General features: G+C 42.9%; 2 protein-coding genes across 4 annotated transcripts in view; one reads left to right on the top strand and one right to left on the bottom strand.

Moving 5' to 3' along the window:
• DDX17 (DEAD-box helicase 17) overlaps positions 1-15,197 on the top strand; it is a 24,286-nt gene extending 9,089 nt beyond the window's left edge. The window contains exons 5-13 of one of the 2 annotated variants that reach the window (XM_023222011.2): positions 10-75; positions 2,527-2,668; positions 3,115-3,275; positions 3,359-3,531; positions 4,049-4,159; positions 4,409-4,470; positions 6,375-6,434; positions 10,365-10,607; positions 12,210-15,197. In XM_023222011.2, coding sequence (XP_023077779.1) covers positions 10-75; positions 2,527-2,668; positions 3,115-3,275; positions 3,359-3,531; positions 4,049-4,159; positions 4,409-4,470; positions 6,375-6,434; positions 10,365-10,607; positions 12,210-12,715 — 1,524 coding nt within the window. In that variant the 3' untranslated portion in view covers positions 12,716-15,197. The remainder of the gene's footprint in view (positions 1-9; positions 76-2,526; positions 2,669-3,114; positions 3,276-3,358; positions 3,532-4,048; positions 4,160-4,408; positions 4,471-6,374; positions 6,435-10,364; positions 10,608-12,209) is intronic. The other variant, XM_023222012.3, reaches the window with a different exon arrangement.
• The window catches only part of KDELR3 (KDEL endoplasmic reticulum protein retention receptor 3), an 18,616-nt gene continuing 11,116 nt past the window's right edge, over positions 12,803-20,302 (bottom strand). Inside the window, exons 3-5 of one of the 2 annotated variants that reach the window (XM_023222014.3) lie at positions 19,158-19,316; positions 17,153-17,405; positions 12,803-16,150 (exon numbers count right to left, since the gene is read on the bottom strand). In XM_023222014.3, the coding sequence (XP_023077782.1) occupies positions 16,110-16,150; positions 17,153-17,405; positions 19,158-19,316 (453 nt within the window). In that variant the 3' untranslated portion in view covers positions 12,803-16,109. Of the gene's footprint in view, positions 16,151-16,990; positions 17,406-19,157; positions 19,317-20,302 lie in introns of those variants that run through there. The other variant, XM_023222013.1, reaches the window with a different exon arrangement.

Below are 20,302 nucleotides of genomic sequence, written 5' to 3'. Positions count from 1 at the left end.
CCTCCACAGTATCTCCTGCCTGCGATTGTTCATATTAACCACCAGCCATACTTGGAAAGGGGAGATGGCCCAATCGTAAGTGTGTTTCAGTTTCTTTGTAATTCTAAGAAAAACTACAATTTAGCGACTATTTAGGCATGGTGCTTTACATTATCCATTTGTACTCTTCACCACACCCTCCATACATGGAAATGGTTTCATTCTCATCTTACTTGCAATTAAATGCCTTACCCAAGATCACTCAGCAGTTGAATAGCTGAGCTTACATTTGAATCAAAGTCTTACTCTTAAAGAAACTATGCATGCTATATGGGCACTTACTGTGTAGTAAAGTCAAGTGTTTTCTGGGGGTTTTTTTTTTTTTTGGAGTTTCGCTCTTGTTGCCCGGTTGGAGTGCAATGGTGTGATCTTGGCTCACCGCAACCTCCGCCTCCTGGGTTCAAGCGATTCTCCTGCCTTAGCCTCCTGAGTAGCTGGGATTACTGGCATGTGCCACCATGCCCAGCTAATTTTGTATTTTTACTAGAGATGGGTTTCTCCGTGTCGGTCAGGCTGGTCTCAAACTCCTGACCTCAGGTGATCAGCCTGCCTCACTCAGCCTCCCAAATCTCCCAAATTGCTGGAGTTACAGGCATGAGCCGCTGCATCCAGCTTTTTTTTTTTTTTTTTTTTTGGGAGACAGTCTCACTCTGTAGCCCAGGCTGGAGTACAGTGGCAAGATCTCAGCTCACTGCAACCTCCGCCTCCCAAGTTTAAGCCATTCTCCTGCCTCAGCCTCCTGAGTAGCTGGGATTACAGTGTGCACCACCACGCCTGGCTAATGTTTGTATTTTTACTAGAGATGGGGTTTCACTATGTTGGCCAGGTTGGTCTGGAACTGTTGACCTCAGGTGATCTACCCGCCTCGGCCTCCCCAGGGTGCTGGGAGCCACCACGCCTGGCATTGAATGTGTCCTTTTTTTTTTTTTTTTTTTTTTTTTTTGAGGCAGAGTCTCGTCACCCGGGCTGGAGTGCGGTGGCCTGATCTCAGCTCACTGCAAGCTCCGCCTCCTGGATTTTTACGCCATTCTCCTGCCTCAGCCTCCCGAGTAGCTGGGACTACAGGCGCCTGCCACCTCGCCCGGCTAGTTTTTGTATTTTTAGTAGAGACGAAGTTTCACCATGTTAGCCAGGATGGAATGTGTCCTTTTTTTTTGTCTTTTGAGACGGAGTTTTGCTCTTGGTTGCCCACGCTGGAGTACATTGTTGGCACAATCTCAGCTCATTGCAACCTCTGCCTCCCGGGTTCAAGCGATTATCCTGTCTCAGCTTCCCAAGTAGCTGGGATTACAGGCATGCGCCACCACACGCAGCTAATTTTTGTTTTTTTAGTAGAGACGGGGTTTCACCGTGTTGGCCAGACTGGTCTCGAACTCCTGACCTCAGGTGATCCTGCCTTGGCCTCCCAAGATAATGGGATTACAGGTGTGAGCCACCACGCCCGGCCTACTTTTTAACTTTAAGAATTAAGCTTGCATTTGTCGTATATATTTATGAACATGTACAGTATGTCTCAAGATATTCACAAAAAGAAATAATGCACTACTTTATGTAATACATAGTATATGTCTGACAGCATTATTAGTTCATATCTAATGGATCAGTATACAAAGCAAGTTTCATAATTTGGTATATGATACCTTGATTTTTGTATTATTTGGCCAGATTGTACACAGTCTTGTCAGATTACATGTAAATTTTCATTGTTTTTGCCTTATCTACCTGGTGAAGTGCTTAAACTAGAGGTCAGGAATGTGTCATTCTGCCAGTTTTGTGACTTCTAGTTTAGGTCAGGTTGACCATCCAAAATTTCAAATTTTAGGCCAGGCACAGTGGCTCACACCTGTAATCCCAGCACTTTGGGAGTCCAAAGTGGGCAGATCACATGAGGTCAGGAGTTCAAGACTAGCCTGGCCAACATGGGGAAACCCCATCTCTACAAAAACACAATAATTAGCTGGGCGTGGTGGCGCATGCCTTCAGACCCAGCTACTCAGGAGACTGAGGTGTAGGTGAATTATTTGAACCCAGGAGGCAGAGGTTACAGTGAGCTGACATTGCACCACTGCCCACCAGCCTGGGCGATAGAGTGAGACAAAACAAAACAAATCCAAATTTTGAGGACCAATATGATTCTTAAAGTAATGCTGGAACATGTTGGTTTTTCGGATTTAGGATGCTCAACCTGTAAATGAGAATTGTACACTTAAAACCAGGTAATACAGTCTATGCACTTAAATAGTACATGTAAACTATAACGATTGATAATGTGTCATAGTAAAAGTGACGAGGATACCAGTATCATTCCAAATGCTAAATATGAAGTTCTAATAATTTTTTCTACATTCCGTTCTACTAATATTCCCTCCTTCCAAACTTCACTCCATCACTTTTAATGTCCTAGATTAGACAACAAAGATTTTTGTTTTTTTTTTGTTTGTTTTTAAACCTTGGGTGGGGTCTCAAGTGTCTTTTTGTTGATTTCAGTGTCTAGTTCTGGCTCCTACCAGAGAGCTTGCCCAGCAAGTACAGCAGGTGGCTGATGACTATGGCAAATGTTCTAGATTGAAGAGTACTTGTATTTATGGAGGTGCTCCTAAAGGTCCCCAGATTCGAGACTTGGAAAGAGGTAATAAAACAATATATAGTGTAAAAGAATTGTTAGTTTATCTTTACCAATTCCTGTGGATGAAATTGGAGAAAAAAGTGGGTTCTTGTGAAAAACTCAGAATTTCAGCAGCTTAGAAATTCTCAGATGTGAAAAAATAGCTATTTTGAGAGAGAAAGTTCAACATGACTGGAAACTTTGTGAGGATTTGGTGATTGTACATAAATCCTGGCATCATGCTTTTGCAGGTACTTTGTTAAAATTTAGCTTCTCTGCAGCATTGAGTACAGCTACCAGGGCTGGTGCTGCTGCGTTTTTATAGAGTTGGAGTCTCGCTATGTTGACCAGGCTGGTTGTGAACTCCCAGCCTCAAGCTATCTTCCCGCCTCCACTTCCCAAAATGCTGGAATACAGGTGTGAGCCACTGCACCTAGCTGATTTGCTCAATCATTGGTTTTGTTTTACAGGTGTTGAGATCTGCATAGCCACTCCTGGACGTCTGATAGATTTCCTGGAGTCAGGAAAGACAAATCTTCGCCGATGTACTTACCTTGTGTTGGATGAAGCTGACAGAATGCTTGATATGGGGTTTGAACCCCAGATCCGTAAAATTGTTGACCAAATCAGGGTACGTAAAACTAATAATAAGCAGTCTCTATGCCATTTGTCCAAACTCCTTAGCCTGAAAGAAAGCCTTTCCTTTTTTGATAGCCTGATAGGCAGACATTGATGTGGAGCGCAACCTGGCCAAAAGAAGTAAGACAGCTTGCAGAGGATTTCCTTCGTGATTACACCCAGATCAACGTAGGCAATCTGGAGTTGAGTGCCAACCACAACATCCTCCAGATAGTGGATGTCTGCATGGAAAGTGAAAAAGACCACAAGTATGAAAGAGATTTTACGCTCTCATTTGATAATACCAATAAACCTTTTCTATTAACCCTCCAAAATCAGTATTACAGAAACCAGTATATTTTGAGGCCTGAAAGCATTAAAAGCATTGCTAACTTTCTGATAATCCATCTTTATATCATTTGTCAGAGCATTATGGTTAAATGCAAGGATTCTGAATTCTTGAGTTTGAATCTCAGCTCTGCTGATTACCAGCTGTATAATTTTGCACAATTTTATGTCTTGGTGCCGCAGTTTCTTCATCTGGGAAATGGGAATAATACCACTCACTTGAGACTTGCTGTGAGGATGGTATGAGTGGTATGAGTTAGTATTTCTTGAGCACATAGCAGAACCTGACTCAGGACTCTATATTAATGTTTATTAAAAATTTTAAAAACGTAATGTGCAAAGAAAGTACTATAGCTTTGGGAGTTGATATTGTAGACGTAATCTTCCACATAATAGATACTTTCTGTGTGATGACTGCATTATTGGTCTTGTTTTCAGATTGATCCAACTAATGGAAGAAATAATGGCTGAAAAGGAAAACAAAACAATAATATTTGTGGAGACAAAGAGACGCTGTGATGATCTGACTCGAAGGATGCGCAGAGATGGGTGAGTATAGCACCAAGGCAGTTAACCTCTGGTTTTATAGTTAACTGGAAATTTCTAAATTGGTATTCCAAATGCTGTGTAATATTTCAGTAATGCCTATCCATGCAGTTTGCTCTTTTAATGAGCACAGTCATCTATTCATGAAGCCTGACAAACCTTACAAAAATTGCATTATAGCATTTGGCTTTAAAGTTTGATTTTCCCCATTTTAAAATATTTTAAAAATATTGGTTACTTTTTTTCTGATAGTTGGCCAGCTATGTGTATCCATGGAGACAAGAGTCAACCAGAAAGAGATTGGGTACTTAATGGTAAGTCTAAAACTAAGCATTTTCTGTTGATTTTTTTCCCCCCGTAAGTGAATGTCCATGCTCTATTTCAGGGATAGGCAAACTTTCTGTAAAGGGCCAGATAGGAAGTGTGCTTGGCTTTGTAAACCAAATGGTGGTCTCTATTATAGCCATTCAGCGCTGCTGTTTTAGGACAAAAGCTGTAGGCCATAGATAATATGTAGAGTAATGGCCTGGACTGGGCACTGTTGGTGGCTCATGCCTATAATCCCAACACTTTGGGAGGCCGAGGTGCATGAATCACCTGAGCCCAGGAGTTCAAGGCCAGTCCGGGCAACATAGTGAAATACTGTCGCTAAAAAAAAAAAAAAAAGCAAAACAAAACTTAGCCAAGCTTGGTGGTGCACGCCTGTAACCCCAGCTACTCTGGAGATTGAGGTGGGAGGATTGCTTGAGTCTAGGAGACAGAGGTTGGAGTGAGCCAAAATCGTGCCACTGCACTCCAGCCTGGGTAACAGAGTGGGACCCTGTCTCAGAGATAACGTGGCTGTGTTCCAACAATATTTATTTGCAAAAATGGGTGTTGTGTGGCCGGGCGCGGTGGCTCAAGCCTGTAATCCCAGCACTTTGGGAGGCCGAGACGGGCGGATCACGAGGTCAGGAGATTGAGACCATCCTGGCTAACTCGGTGAAACCCCGTCTCTACTAAAAAATACAAAAAACTAGCCGGGTGTGGTGGCGGGCACCTGTAGTCCCAGCTACTCCAGAGGCTGAGGCAGGAGAATGGCATGAACCCGGGAGGCGGAGCTTGCAGTGAGCTGAGATCCCGCCACTGTACTCCAGCCCGGGCGGCAGAGCAAGACTCCGTCTCAAAAAAAAAAAAAAAAAAAAAGGGTGTTGTGCCAGATGTGGCCCAAAGGCCAGTTTGTCTTGCCCCTACTGTATAGTTAATTGAATTACTGAGGGCACTTTTTAGCATGTGCTCATGGTCCACGATGCTGGCTCTTTCAACTTTGTCACAACTTGCACCACCCTCCCTTTATTAATGAAGTCTTCAATTTTTTCCTTCTGATTATAAAAATATAACTACCATTTGGGGAGAATTAAACTGTTACTGAAATACTTTTTTTAAATGTTTCTTAATTAGTGAGTCATATTTTAGCATATTTCCTTTCAGTCCTTTTTTTCAGGACTACTTTTAAGGGAAGCCATTGAGAAATGGAAGAGGCCATATCTTATTTAAGAAATAATATGCAGCCAGGTGCGGTGGTTCACGCCTGTAATTCCCAGCAGTTTGGGAGGCCGAGGCAGGCGAATCACCTGAGGCTGAGTTTGAGACCAGCCTGACCAACAGGGAGAAACCCCGTCTCGACTAAAATACAAAATTAGCCTGGCTTGGTGGCACATGCCTGTAATCCCAGCTGCTTGGGAGACTGAGGCAGGAGAATCGCTTGAACCCAGGAGGCGGAGGTTGCCGTGAGCCAAGATTGCGCCACTGCACTCCAGCCTCGGCAATAAGAGTGAAACTCCATCTCAAAAAAAAAAAAGAAATAGAAATAATATGCATACCTCTTGGGGGGAAATTCAGTTCTTTTCATTTTGTATCTTTTAAACCTGTTTCCTACCAAACCCCAGCTTTTGATTGTGTCTCATTTGGGAAATAACTTCAAGGGGAAAAAATTCTAGTTCATATTAATTATGTAACTAATTGCCACACTATCTTAACGGTATTTCGTTATTAGTAGAGGTGACTCTTTATTGTACTACTGAAGATGAGTGTGATAAAGGTTTTCAAAAGAATCACTCTGTCATTACAAGCGCTTGGGATTTTCTGACACCATTATTTGAAATTTTAACATAGTGATGTAAACAGATCAGATAGCTAGGAATGCTTATTTGATGATGATTATTGTTTGTTTTTACAGAGTTCCGTTCTGGAAAGGCACCCATCCTTATTGCTACAGATGTAGCCTCCCGTGGGCTAGGTTTGTATAGATAGGCGTCTCTGTCAATGGTATATGTATCTTGGTTTAAAGATTTGTCATTTCAAATTCAAACTTCAAGTTTAGAAAGTTGTATATACATGTGATTAGATAAATATTTGAAAGAAAAGAATACAAAGCGTGATTCTCCCCATTCCCCGCCCCCCACAATTTTTTTTAAACTTTGGTTTCCCCCACCCTCCTTTTATTTTCAAAGTCTCTTCCTGCTCCTAACAAACAGGCTTTGGTCTGCAGCAAGGCCTAGGCATGACTATTCAAACAGGGAGAGGAGGCAGTCAGTTGAATGGCTCAACTTCTCTCTGGTGATGTTTTCTGGCTGGATAGAATAAGCCTGACGAAACCTAGCTATTGTAAGCTAGTTTCTTCAGTTATTCTTTTCCCTATCCCTGTCTAAGTTAGATATATACAGAAGTCCAGTTTTATGAATGCTTATTAGATGGAATGTTGTTAGTCTAATGCAGTATCAGAATAGCAGTCAAATTTGTATTGCCCAGTTTAATTTACTGATGTCAAATTATCATGGGCACTTGGCTATCCCCTCCTCCTACCCATATGCTTATCTATAGGTGTGTTATCCAACTGATGGTTTTCTGGAGTTTTTGACCCATTACCATTTAACATATACAGAGAATTTTATGGTAGTTTAGCCCACTATTCTGAGCTAAACAGGTCTAACTCAGAACTTTTATATTTTAAAAAAAGATTATCTGTATTATAAGGAAATCCTTAAATTATTGACAGGTATTTAATTTGCCCAGTACGGTGAGAAGTACCATATTATTCCCTTATACTATTTAATATAAAGAGAACAGGTATTCAGACTGGAATACAAAAGTAATGAAGCCTTTTTATGCATTGCACTCATCATTCCCTCCTTCAGAGGTGGTGACCTGCAGCCATGATGGAAAGTTCTCTCTGCCCCTCTGCCCTCTGAGGTCATGTCTGGATCTGTGCCATTAGAACTTGGGCCTGTTGGGAGAGGAGGCGGAGGCCTGAAAGCAGTTTACAGAAAGCTTTCAGTAATGGTTGGTTTTTAAACAGGCTTGCTATGTGCTGGTAGCTTCTTTGTGCATCTTGCCTAGACAATTAAAAATATTTGCTCTATGTCCCCCTGGCATTTCTAAACCAAATTAATTGGCTACCATTAGAATAACTTAGACTCTTCATCCCACCCCCACTCATCCAAGTGAGGGGAGAGGGAAGGTACCCGAGTCTGTTTCTTGTTACTCAACATCAGTGCTTGTTTTGGGCCCCTTTGTTTGCTGCCTTGTAAAAAATCAAAGAGGGAGAAAACCCACCAAAATGGCAGAATTCTGACCAATGTCCTACAAGATCCTGGAAAGTGAAGGCTTCTACCTCATAGACAGGGGTGCAATTTTCAGCTGAGTCACCAGGCCTTTTTTCACTTCCTGTCAAGCGATGGTCTCTTAAATGTTCCCTTCAGGTAAGTTCTTTGATTCCCATAATTTTATAATAGTCATCCTTAGGCTCCCACTTCCCTTTCCACTGGGATATTTTTTATTTTTCCTTTTTTGTGTTTAAACTACACACTGTTAAACTAAAAGTATTGAATTTATTTTGTTTTGTTTTTTAACAGAAGCTTTGATATCAGCTGCAGATCACTCAATACATGGCCGAGACAAATCTACATTGGCCGGAAGCAGCTCTAGATGAGCCTCTTGGCTAGACTTAGTCCCTCCTAATTAGTGATTGGAGATTCAGGCCATGTCATAGGGCCTTTCAAACAAAAAGTTCTTATCCCAGTCAGCTGGCCAAAACATTAACTTTCGATTTCTTACCCTGCTACAGCATCATCTAGAAAGGCAGCAAGATAATATTTGGCAGTGCACAGATAACATCAGGGTAGACTTGACTGGAGAAAACCAAATTCTACGCTTGCTCGTATGTGCCCCCATCCAGCTGTGTGTGCACACACAGGACACCTTTCTAGTATGAAGAACTTTGCATCATGTCTGCCCTCTATTGAACACCCCCAGAAATACTTCCAAGTATTAGCATGTGAACTGTTGACTCCAGCCCCTGGTGCTTTCTGCTAGGAAAGCACACTTACGCATCCAGTGTAGTAACTGAACTTGTTCTGCTGCCATGGTCATATGCAGTGAGATTGCATACGGAGCGTTATTCTAGCTCTGAAGATACCATGGAGTAGAATTCCCCCCCCCCCCCCCCCCCCCCCCCCATCTTACATCCACCCTGGCCCTGTAAATTCTTTTTTCCTTTGTTGCGTCAACGACCCAAGCCGGAGACTCAAGCTGCCCCCTGTGATAAGTGCCTTCTCGTCTTTCTGGTGTGATTCAGGACTTTAGGGGTCAGTAAAGACCGAGGAGCCTTTATTGTAATAAGAAACAGACATAATGCCCCTTCTTCACAAGCCCTGTAACAGCAGCTAATTTTTTTTTTTTAATTTCCCCTTTCTCCCTTGAAATTAATCCAGTCTGGGCAATAGATGCAGTCTGACCCTTTGGATGTAACTTACATTTTTTTTATTAATTATTTTTTTCTACAATCACCCCAATTATCCTTGGGGGAGGCGTTGGAGGACCTGAAATTTTTACCCGAACCCAGGTTCTCCGGCGCTTGGCAACCAAATGGGGCTACAGAGAAGCATCTAAGCCAGTTCACAGAGCGAGCGTGTGTGGGGACTTCTCACTGCCACGGACCCTTGATGCATGCTCCCCGCGCTCCAGTGGTCCCGTGTCAGAAGGCGGAGTTTTCGAAAGGAGGCCGCCAAAAATAAAAGGCAAAGAGACGGGATCGGCTGCAGCGGTTTCCCAAAGGAGGAGGGAGTGTGCATCGGTCTGGTAACAAACAGAGAATGTTTTTTAATTATTTATATCACAAAAATCTGTGTTTTATCTAGGATATTTTCTGAATATTCTTTGTAAAATGCAGATTTTTTTTCCACAAAACAGTAGGAGTCTTTGTTATATTCTTAAAATTGTTTGTTTAGGTAAAAATATACATTCAGCTGAAAGCATTACACTAACATTTACATTTTAAGCCTTAGGAGGTTATTCAGCCCAATTCCCAGCAGTGGAGAGAATACTAAACTTGTGTCTCAAGGTTTCATGGTTTTCCCACATTCTTTGGCTATTAATTTAATTTCCCAGGTCACATAGACAATCATTGATAATTGAAACAAGTCCTGAGTTGAAATAACCTTGAGTTGAGCAAAAATATCCTCATTTTGGCAGAAGCTGGGCTTGGTAGTACAGTAAAATTTTAGTGTAATGTGCTCTTGTAATTGAAAGGGGATAGATAATCTGTATGTTTCTGCAAAGGAAAATAGGTGTGTACTTAACAGCTTTGGCTCTACTCAGTTTCTTAAAAATATAAGAGCAAAAAAACAAATGTTTTAAGTTTCCTTTAAATTGTAGTAATAAATATATGAAGCTCCTTTTTTTACTTTGCTCTGTGACTGGTTTAAAGGTAAGTTTGTTATGTTGTTGGTCGATTTTGCCAGGCTTCTCCCAACAGAGTAGAAGTGATTAGGCCTTGTAACTTAACAGTGGTTTACCACTTTGTTCTACGTTCCAGTTTTGTAAAGGATAGTATTGGAATTTGCGTCTGAAGACCAATCTTGGTGTAACTCCTGTCAGTATATTGGTAAAATGTAGCAGAGGCAGGAGTTTGGATGTTTGGATGGGATTCCCTTAGGATTCTACAGCCAATAAAGATGCTACTTCCCATGCATGTCCTAGGAATCAGTAATCCTCTTTTACTCTGTTGGGATGAGTCTTTTTTTGTTTCTGTTCAGAGTGGTTACTAACTTCACCTTCTTTCCTCTTGCTGTCATCTGCATTCGTGCTTCCCACCTGTTGTTGGCATGTCCTTTACCTTCTCTTTCCCTGCCACATCAACCTACACACTGACTCATCATTGACGTGGAAGATGTGGAAGATGTCAAGTTTGTGATCAACTATGACTATCCGAACAGCTCAGAGGATTATGTGCACCGTATTGGCCGAACAGCCCGTAGCACCAACAAGGGTACCGCCTATACCTTCTTCACCCCAGGGAACCTAAAACAGGCCAGAGAGCTTATCAAAGTGCTGGAAGAGGCCAATCAGGCTATCAATCCAAAACTGATGCAGCTTGTGGACCACAGAGGCGGCGGCGGAGGCGGGGGTAAGGGTAAGTCCTGGAGTTTTCCAGGTACTGCCAAGGTATCCCTTTATGCTTACTGTGCCTCATTTTAGTTGCTGTTTTTAACCATGCGAAGGCTTTAAGTGTGTTGCTTCATAACAAAGGACACTGCCTAATTTTTTTTTTTTTTTTTTTGAGGCGGAGTCTTGCTCTGTTTCCCGGACTGGAGTGCAGTGGCCGGATCTCAGCTCACTGCAAGCTCTGCCTCCCGGGTTTACGCCATTCTCCTGCCTCAGCCTCCCGAGTAGCTGAGACTACAGGCGCCTGCCACCTCGCCCAGCTAGTTTTTGCATTTTTAGTAGAGACCGGGTTTCACCGTGTTAGCCAGGATGGTCTCGATCTCCTGACCTCGTGATCCGCCCGTCTCGGCCTCCCAAAGTGCTGGGATTACAGGCTTGAGCCACCGTGCCCGGCCCTAATGTTTTTTATAACGTTTTTCAACTAAGAAAATGTGAAGTTTGTTGTGGTAGTTCTGTCAGTTAAGCTAAATTGTGAATTTTATTTTCCTTAGAGACTGGTCTGTTTTGTTTTTTTGTTGTTGTGTTTTGTTTTTTCTTGTTGTTTCTTTGAGACGGAGTCTTGCTCTGTCACCCAGGGTGAAGTGCAATGGTGCGATCTCAGCTCACTGCAACCTCTGCCTCCCAGGTTCAAGTGACTCTCCTGCCTCAGCCTCCCAAGTAGCTGGGATTACAGGTGCCTGCCACCACACCCGGCTAATTTTTGTATTTTTAGTAGAGATGGGGTTTCACCATGTTGGCCAGGCTGGTCTCAAACTCCTGACCTCAGATGATCCACCTGTCTCGGCCTCCCAAAGTGCTGAGATTGCAGGAGTGAGCCACCACACCCAGCCAAGACTGGTCTGAGAGTTAATGTGGTTGTTTTGGCAGGGCAGGGGCAGAGACAGAGTCTCTCTGTGTCTCCCAGACTGGAGTGCAGTGGCACCATCTCGGCTCACTTCCACCTTTGCCTCCTGGGTTCAAGCGATTCTCCTGCCTCAGCCTCCCAAGTAGCTGGTACTGCAGGCGTGTGCCACCATGCCCAGCTAATTTTTGTATTTTTTTTAGAGTACTGACCTCAAGTGACCCTCCTTGCCTCAGTCTCCCAAAGTGCTGGGATTACAAGAGTGAGCCAGTGTGCCCCCGGTCACGGTTGCTTTTTTTAATACTTTCAAAAATACTTAGTAGTATATTAGGTTTATAGTTTTCCATACGGAGAGATCATTTTACACTGTTTAGTGGTGGGTAGAAACTGAGACATGGCAGCTGGATGTACAGTTGCAGAATATCCGAGGATCTGGGCTTCCTCACTTAAGGTTTCGTATTGTAACACCGTGTTTCTTGATCATTCTCAAGTAAAGGGCCTAAAAGGGTGAAAAGGTCTAGTGTCCTTTAATGTTTACTGTGCTTTTGAATGTGCCCCATTAAGTAATCAAATTATGAGTATATTTTTACAGTACTAATTTGGAGGCTGGCCAGCATAACTAAGTATCAAGGCAACATGCTTAATACTTTTGTACCCAGTAGAATTTTTACATTGTTATGTTTAGGTCATACATCTGGCATTAAAAATTCCCTTGTATCTTCCCATTAGGTGGTCGTTCTCGTTACCGGACCACTTCTTCAGCCAACAATCCCAATCTGATGTATCAGGATGAGTGTGACCGAAGGCTTCGAGGAGTCAAGGATGGTGGCCGGAGAGACTCTGCAAGCTATCGGGATCGTAGTGAAACCGATAGAGCTGGTTATGCTAATGGCAGTGGCTATGGAAGTCCAAATTCTGCCTTTGGAGCACAAGCAGGCCAATACACCTATGGTCAAGGCACCTATGGGGCAGCTGCTTATGGCACCAGTAGCTATACAGCTCAAGAATATGGTGCTGGCACTTACGGAGCTAGTAGCACCACCTCAACTGGGAGAAGTTCGCAGAGCTCTAGCCAGCAGTTTAGTGGGATAGGCCGGTCTGGGCAGCAGCCACAGCCACTGATGTCACAACAGTTTGCACAGCCTCCGGGAGCTACCAATATGATAGGTTACATGGGGCAGACTGCCTACCAATACCCTCCTCCTCCTCCCCCTCCTCCTCCTTCACGTAAATGAAACTGCTCAAGTGGTAGTGACTCCAGCAGACTTAATTACATTTTAAGGAACACTCTTTCCTTTTTTTTCCTCTTCCCCTTTTCTTTCTTTTTTTTTTCTTTTTCTTTTTTTTTTTTTTTTTTAATTTTTCTCCCCAACCATTGTGATTTGTCTTTTCATGCAGATTAGTTAGAATTCACTGCCAGGTTTCTTCTGCCCGCCAAAATGATCCAGTCTGTAATAACATTTTGTTAAAAAAAAAAATACATATATATATAGAGAGAGAGAGCTGACTGGAAGAGATTAAATTCTTCCCCCAACTTCTTGCATGTTGAAGATATTTGAGCTATTTTTCATCTTTAAAGAGTAAGGTATTAGGCCCTTTTGTGGGAGCCCATCTTTTGTTTTTTTCCGAGTTGGTGGGGAGGGGGGGAGGGAGGGGGAGGGCTGAATTGTTTTGCAGAGGAAGATGGCATCTGTGCTTTAAATTTCTCATTACTGGGTTAGAAAACAAACAGGGATTTCCCTGCACATTTTCTTTTGTGCTTTTAAATGTTTCTCAAGTTGGAACAGGTTTCCTCAGGCCTGTTTTGACTGATTGCTTGAGTGCATTTGACAGTTAAAAATCACTAATTGGTTTTATCTCCCTTTACACTCTGCCTTTCCCCCGCCCCCATTACTGAAAAATAACCATTTTAGTGTCAGGTTAGAAATTGAAATGCGGAGTCTTGTGTATCCTTTGAATTAAAAACCACAAGTGTTTATTGCAGTGCTTAAACTGTAGCATCTCAGCATCTGGGTGGAAGCTGCCTATATTTCCCAGTAAAACTGGGGACCATCTGTGAAATTAATTGTCCAGCCAGACAGCTGCTGTGAGCAAATGACCATAAATGCTCACTGGAAATTTACTAACCAGTTTTTATATTGACCTGCAGTGTAAAAAGCACATTTAATTATAAACAATATATTCAAAATGGGCAGATTTTCTTTTCAAACGCAGTGTAGAGCTAGAATAAAAACAACTCTTTGCCAGCTACTCTGCCCTTTTGGCAAAGTTACCTTGAACAAAGAATCTTAAGGGTTTATTAAGAACTCTTATTTTTCCATACCCTGTTCTCTGCAGTGCTTTCTAACAGCTTCTGGGTGCAGATTTTCTTCGGCATCCTTTTGCACTCAGCTTATTACAGGTAGGTAGTGCTTAAGAAAAGTCATGGAGGACTAAAGTCTAAGTCCTTTTCACTTTTCCTCCATCTGAAGGTAGGTGAGTTCATCCTCTTCATAGTAATGCTGTTTTACCAAGACTTTTAGATGAACCCAGACAGAATTTTCTGCTATTGTGTTCACTACAACAGGATAGAGACATCAGACAGCCCCAGAAACCCCTTTCAGATCTGATATGGGACTTAATTTTTATGCTGTTAATTTGTATTCATTCACAATGCAGTTTAAGGCGGAAGGCTCCACTGCATTCTTTGGCTAAGGCCTGAATGCTTGCTGATTTGTAAGATCTATACTCGAGGTTTTTGTTTTCCTTTTAAAATTCTTTAGGGAGAGAGGGGTGGTTTCTGAGGGGTTCTGAAAGTATGATTCAGTGTGCAACATACAGGTAGGTCTTCAGCATAAGCTGAAATATATGCATGTAAAAACTTTGACATCTTTAATTTTCCACTTTCTTCTTTCTTAACTTCTCTTTTTGTCCCCCCCATCTTATAGAAGTTGAGGCCAAGGGAGGATGGTAGGCACAGAAGAAACATGGCAAACTGCTCTGTGCTTTCAAACCAAAGTGTTCCCCCCGACCCCAAATTTGTCTCAGCACTGGCCAGTCTGTTGTGGGCATTGTTTTCTACAACCAAATTCTGGGTTTTTTTTCTTCTTTCTTTAAACATAGAGGTTCCACCACAAGGGATGCCCTACTCTCTCGCAGCTCTTGAAAGCATCTGTTTGAGGGAAAGGTCTCTGCAAGCAAGTGGTTATTTGGATTGCTTGCTTCCCTTTTTCCACCTGGGACATTGTAATCATAACAGTAAATTCCAAACCTTAAAAGCTATTAATGGCCTGAGCACAGCTGAAATCTAGCAGAGTTTAACTCTTCTGCCTCCATGTTTGTCACTCATAATTCAGGTTCTGCTGTTGGCTTCAGAACATGAGCAGAAGAATCATTTTATGCTAGTTATTGCATTCATGATTGAAACTCAACTTAGGGAAAGGGTTTCAATGTATTAAGCAATGGGCTGCTTCTCCCCAATCCTCCCTAACAATTCGTTGTGTGGACTTCTCATCTAAAAGGTTAGTGGCTTTTGCTTGGGATCAGTGCTCTCTATTCATGTTCTTGCTGGTCTCCAAACACATTCCTGTTGCATTAAGACTTGAAAGATTTGTAGATGTGTGATGTTCAGGCACAGGATGCTGAAAGCTATGTTACTATTCTTAGTTTGTAAATTGTCCTTTTGATACCATCTTGTTTTCTTTTTGTAGGTATAAATAAAAACACTGTTGACAATAAGGTGTGAGGTTTTATTGCCTAAAAATTCTCTGAATAGTTCAATGTAGACATCTTAAAACAGTTTTTGTTTCAAGACAAAGGTGGAGAATATTGGATTGACTGATTAGCACCTAAAACTGAAAGGAAAGTAGAATTGATTAAACTTACTCTAAGAATTGGAATCGAAAACCCTAGCAGGATACCTAGTAGGTAAGGGTTTGGATGTATCTGTTTCTGCTCATAGTAAAACAGTGATTACGCAAATGGTACTCACCTAAGTACCATTAGGTTATTGGTATTAAGGTACTAAGTGCAAGGCAGGTATCAGTCACTAGTTTGAAAAAATTCAAACCAATAAAAGATGAGGCACAAAACTCTTCCAGCCAAACCTGGTAAATTTGGTTTGCTTCTGGCCTGAAAGCAGTATGAAAGTGAAATAAGTCTCACACTTAAAACTAGCTGTCACCTTTATATCTTGACCACCTAAATTTGGTCACCTACCTGGAAAGTGGAAATTCACAAGAGCATACTCTAATATTTTAACTGGTCTTTAGTTGGGACATTCTTAAGAGGAGGGACATTGTTCCAGATTGGGGTTGACTTCCTCATCATGAATCTTGCCCTCGGGCCTTAGAGAGCAATCATTTATTTGATGTTTTTCATCGGGTAAGGCACCTTAAGGTTTCTTGTTGCAGTCATTTTGAGGCACCGTATTTGTGCAGTTGGCCCAGGTTTTTATGACCTTACAATGAGTCTTTAAGGGCAGTCTATTGATGAGAAGGTCTTCTGGGTGGGATGATCAAGTTTTGCTGAAATCCACACTAAGCATTTTTCTGGTTTTAACATTTGATCCCAAATGGATAAGGTGCCAAAGAACATTCAAAATAGTTTCCTTCATGTGCTTGTTAAGGCGTAGACTATCTCAGAGGGTTCTCAGATTGGCATTGGAAGACTTAACTTCTTTCCCTTAAGGACTGGAAGAAAATGGAGATGAAATGAGAATTTACTATCTGATGAAAGGACTGCTTTATAACTTGGTGCATGATCTTAGTATCATCTCTTAATGGCCAGCTTACAGGCTATGTTTGATTGTTAAAGGGGGAGTCTTCATCTCTGGTTGACTATGGACCTGCTGATCCCCGACTTGGTTACTGGCACCCTTCCCCGCAGCTGTAAACTTAGTGGTTGGCCTCAAATTGTCTATTGTACATCTCATACAATCCATCAGCAGTCCCTCTCAAGTCCCAGAACTTGCGTCCACATCTTTTTCTACCTAGAACCTTTTCCCTGAACAACTGCAACTGCCCCATAGCTAGTCACTACTTGGACTGCTTTTTACCCTACATAGCAGCTAGTGGATTGGGTTTTTTAATGACACAATAGCCGCCCTTGGCAATCAGAACATAGTGCAAACCCTGGCCTATCAGGTGCCAGGTCAAGCTTGTCCAACCTGTGGCCCAGGATGGCTTTATGGCCCAACACAAATTTGTAAACTTTCTTAAAACGAGGTGTTTTTTTTGTTCATAAGCTATCATTAGTGTATTTTATGTGTGGCCCTACACAGTTCTTCCAATGTGGGCCAGGGAAGCCAAAAGGTTGGACACCCCTGCCCTATGTGAAACTGGTCTTGGTTGACCTGTTATCTCCAGGTTTATAGATTTGGACCCTGCTAGCCTTTTTGTCCATCACACCAAGCTGTTGCCTTGGGGCTTGTAATAAGTTCTGGAATGTTCTTCACTACTAACCAAGTATTCTGTCAAATGTCATCTCACAGCTGTCTTGCATAGTACACATAACCTATTGACCATGTTTTGATGGCATTTCTTTCTTGAAAATATTTGTCTTGCATTAGAACACAAGCACTGTGAATGGCAGAGACTTGATTGTTCCTGTATGTGTCTGCTGGAATAGTTACTGAATGGATGAGTAACTCCTTAGGCCAGTGCCAGCATCAGTGCTGTTATCCCAGGACCTACCTTTGGTCACATACAAGTAGAAGAAGTCACAGTAGAAGATGGTTTGTACTACTCCAGACACCACTGCGATTTGGTCATAGAAATTCTCAGTCTGGTACCGCCTGATCCAGTTAGCCAGGTAGAGTGCCCGGTACAGACCCAGAAAGAACAGGTAGTGAGTAGTAATGGTCTCAGCCTCTCCAGTCTTGCTGATCATGAAGAGCTGGGGCAGAATAGCCACTGACTCCAGGTAGATAGAGAAAGTCCAGAGGATCTGAGCCAAAGAGAAAGTGGCCAGAGACTGAGCAAGACCAAGAAGAGGCCCATCTCTTTAAAAGAACATAATTACTAAAACAATAGCTTGCTGGGGAAGAGGTACAGTAAGGGGGGAAAAAAGTTCTCAATAAAAATTATATTTTAATCAGTTTACCATCTAAGTAAATATAAGGGTTTTTTTTTTTTTTTCAAATTTTTGAAAGATTTACAGTATACTGCTTTTTTCACAGTGTGGCATGAGCATTTATATAAAAAACTACTTTTAGTTGTTTTTTAAAGATAGGGTCTTTCTGTGTCATCCAGGCTGGAGTGCAGTGGCATGATCATAGCGTCCTGCAGCCTCGACCTCCTAGGCTCAAGTGGTCTTTCCATCTCACCTTCCCTAGTAGCTGGGACTACAGGCATGTGCCACCAAACCTGGCCAAAAATAACTTTTTTTTTTTTGAGATGGAGTCTCCCAGGCTGGAGTGCAATGGTACTATCTTGGCTTACTGCAAGCTCCGCCTCCTGGGTTCACGCCATTCTCCTGTCTCAGCCTCCCGAGTAGCTGGGACTACAGGTACCCGCCACCACACCCGGCTAATTTATTTATTTATTTATTTGTATTTTTTAGTAGAGATGGGGTTTCACCGTGTTAGCCAGGATGGTCTCGATCTCCCGACCTCGTGAGCCACCGTGTCCGGCCAAAAAGAACTTAAATGATAGTTTTGGCCGGGCGCGGTGGCTCAAGCCTGTAATCCCAGCACTTTGGGAGGCCGAGACGGGCGGATCACGAGGCCAGGAGATCGAGACCATCCTGGCTAACACGGGGAAACCCCGTCTCTACTAAAAATACAAAAAAACTAGCCGGGCGAGGTGGCGGGCACCTGTAGTCCCAGCTCCTCAGGAGGCTGAGGCAGGAGAATGGCGTAAACCCGGGAGGCGGAGCTTGCAGTGAGCTGAGATCCGGCCACTGCACTCCAGTCCGGGCCACAGAGCGAGACTCCGCCTCAAAAAAAAAAAAAAGATAGTTTCATAGTATAAAATCATAAATGAAGCCACAATTTCTTAAAATCTAGTCACGTTGCCAGGCTCACACATATAATCCCAGAACTTTGGGAGGCCAAGATGGGTGGATCACTTGAGGTCAGGAGCTGGAGACCAGCCTGACCAACGTGGCGAAACCTTGTCTCAACTAAAAATACAAAAATTAGCTGGGTATGGTGGCTTGCACCTGTAATCCCAGTTACTCGGGAAGCTGAGACAGGAGAATCACCTGAACCCAGGAGGCGGAGGTTGCAGTGAGCTAAGATCGTGCCACTGCACTCCAGCCTGGGCAACAGAACAAGACTCCATCTCAAAAAATAAATAAATAAAGTCATGTCCATAAACATCAGCATCAGAATCTCCCAAGATGCTTGTTGCCTGCAGATTCATGGGCCACAGTCCAAACTTACTGAGTTGAAATTTCTGAGCCTGGAGTGTGCTACAGGTATTCAGGGATCTGCTAATCATCTGTTGAAGAGAAGGTCTCAACAGCCAGAAGTAGGGCTGTGATACCTGCTTGGTTTATGGGCATCATGACTATTTAGATGTGCTCATTTCCAAGTAAAGCATTGTAAATAGCTTGTCAGTTTCTTCTCAACTTATAACTGAATGATACATGAGTAATGGTCACAGTTGTAAGCAGAAGGCAAGCCCAGGGTCTGGAGGGAAGGATATGGGGAAACATACTTCCCTTTGAGAATTGGTACTCAGTCCCTTCCCTTACCTCCAGCGGAGTGAAACTGTAGTTTTCAAGGAAGGAAAGGCCAATGACTGGGACCAGAAGAAACTCCAGGCGGAATGTGTCATTCTCACTGTCAAAAGTTTTACGAAATTTCCCATATATCATGTACACTGTAACATAGGCACAGAGGAGAAAAACCACCTAAAAAGGGAGAGAGACATGGGAATCTATGAAGTCATTTCCCAGCGTATTTACTAGGCTCCTAGCCTACCAAACCTAAGGGTCAGTGTTCTGCCATAATGTAACATGAAGAGGTTAAATGTGTTTGCAATTTCTCTTGGGTCCAGTTGCCTAGAATTTGAATTCAACGACCGTTTTATTAAATAACTCCATGCTTCTATACCGGGACTGACAGTGCTACCATGAAGAGTCAAAGGTGCCTTTGTCATCCCCTTCAGTTGTAGAACACTAGGCGAAACAGGATTGGTGTATTTCAGGGGATTTCCCAGAGGCATTCCAGGGCTGTTGAAACAATTTTAAAACAATTTTCTGGATATGCATCAGTGACTTCTGAGCATTATTCCACAAGGACTAGCATCTTTATTTTGTTTTTAAGGTTGCCCAGTCTGGCCTCTAACTCTGGGGTCGAGTGATCCTCCTGCTTCAGCCTCCCTAGAAACTGGGACTACTTACGTGCCTGCTAACATCCCTTGAATTAACTGACCATTGCTCCCTCAGAAAAGCTCTCCATCTAATCACAGTAGCTATCCTCTAGCATATAATGATTTCATTTTGATGTAGCCTCTAACCTTTCAGGCCAGCAGTTCTCAAACGAGTATGCATCAAAACACAGATGCTGGCCGGGCATGGTGGCTCACGCCTATAATCCCAGCACTTTGGGAGGCCGAGGCTGGCAGATCACCTGAGGTCAGGAGTTCGAGACCAGCCTGGCCAACATGGTGGAACCCCATTTCTACTAAAAATACAAAAATTAGCCAGGTGTAGTGGCAGGCACCTGTAATCCCAGCTACTCGGGAGGCTGAGGCAGGAGAATCGCTTGAACCCGGGAGGTGGAGGTTGCAGTGAGCCGAGGTCACGCCATTGCACTCCAGCCTGGGAGATAAGAGTAAGACTTTGTCTCAAAAAAAAAAAAAAAACAAGGCCGGGCACGGTGGCTCAAGCCTGTA

Source organism: Piliocolobus tephrosceles, chromosome 19 (genome assembly GCF_002776525.5).
Source record: "Piliocolobus tephrosceles isolate RC106 chromosome 19, ASM277652v3, whole genome shotgun sequence".
NCBI lineage: Eukaryota > Metazoa > Chordata > Mammalia > Primates > Cercopithecidae > Piliocolobus > Piliocolobus tephrosceles.
Note: the sequence above shows the minus strand (reverse complement) of the source record. Positions and strands in the feature narration are given on the sequence as shown.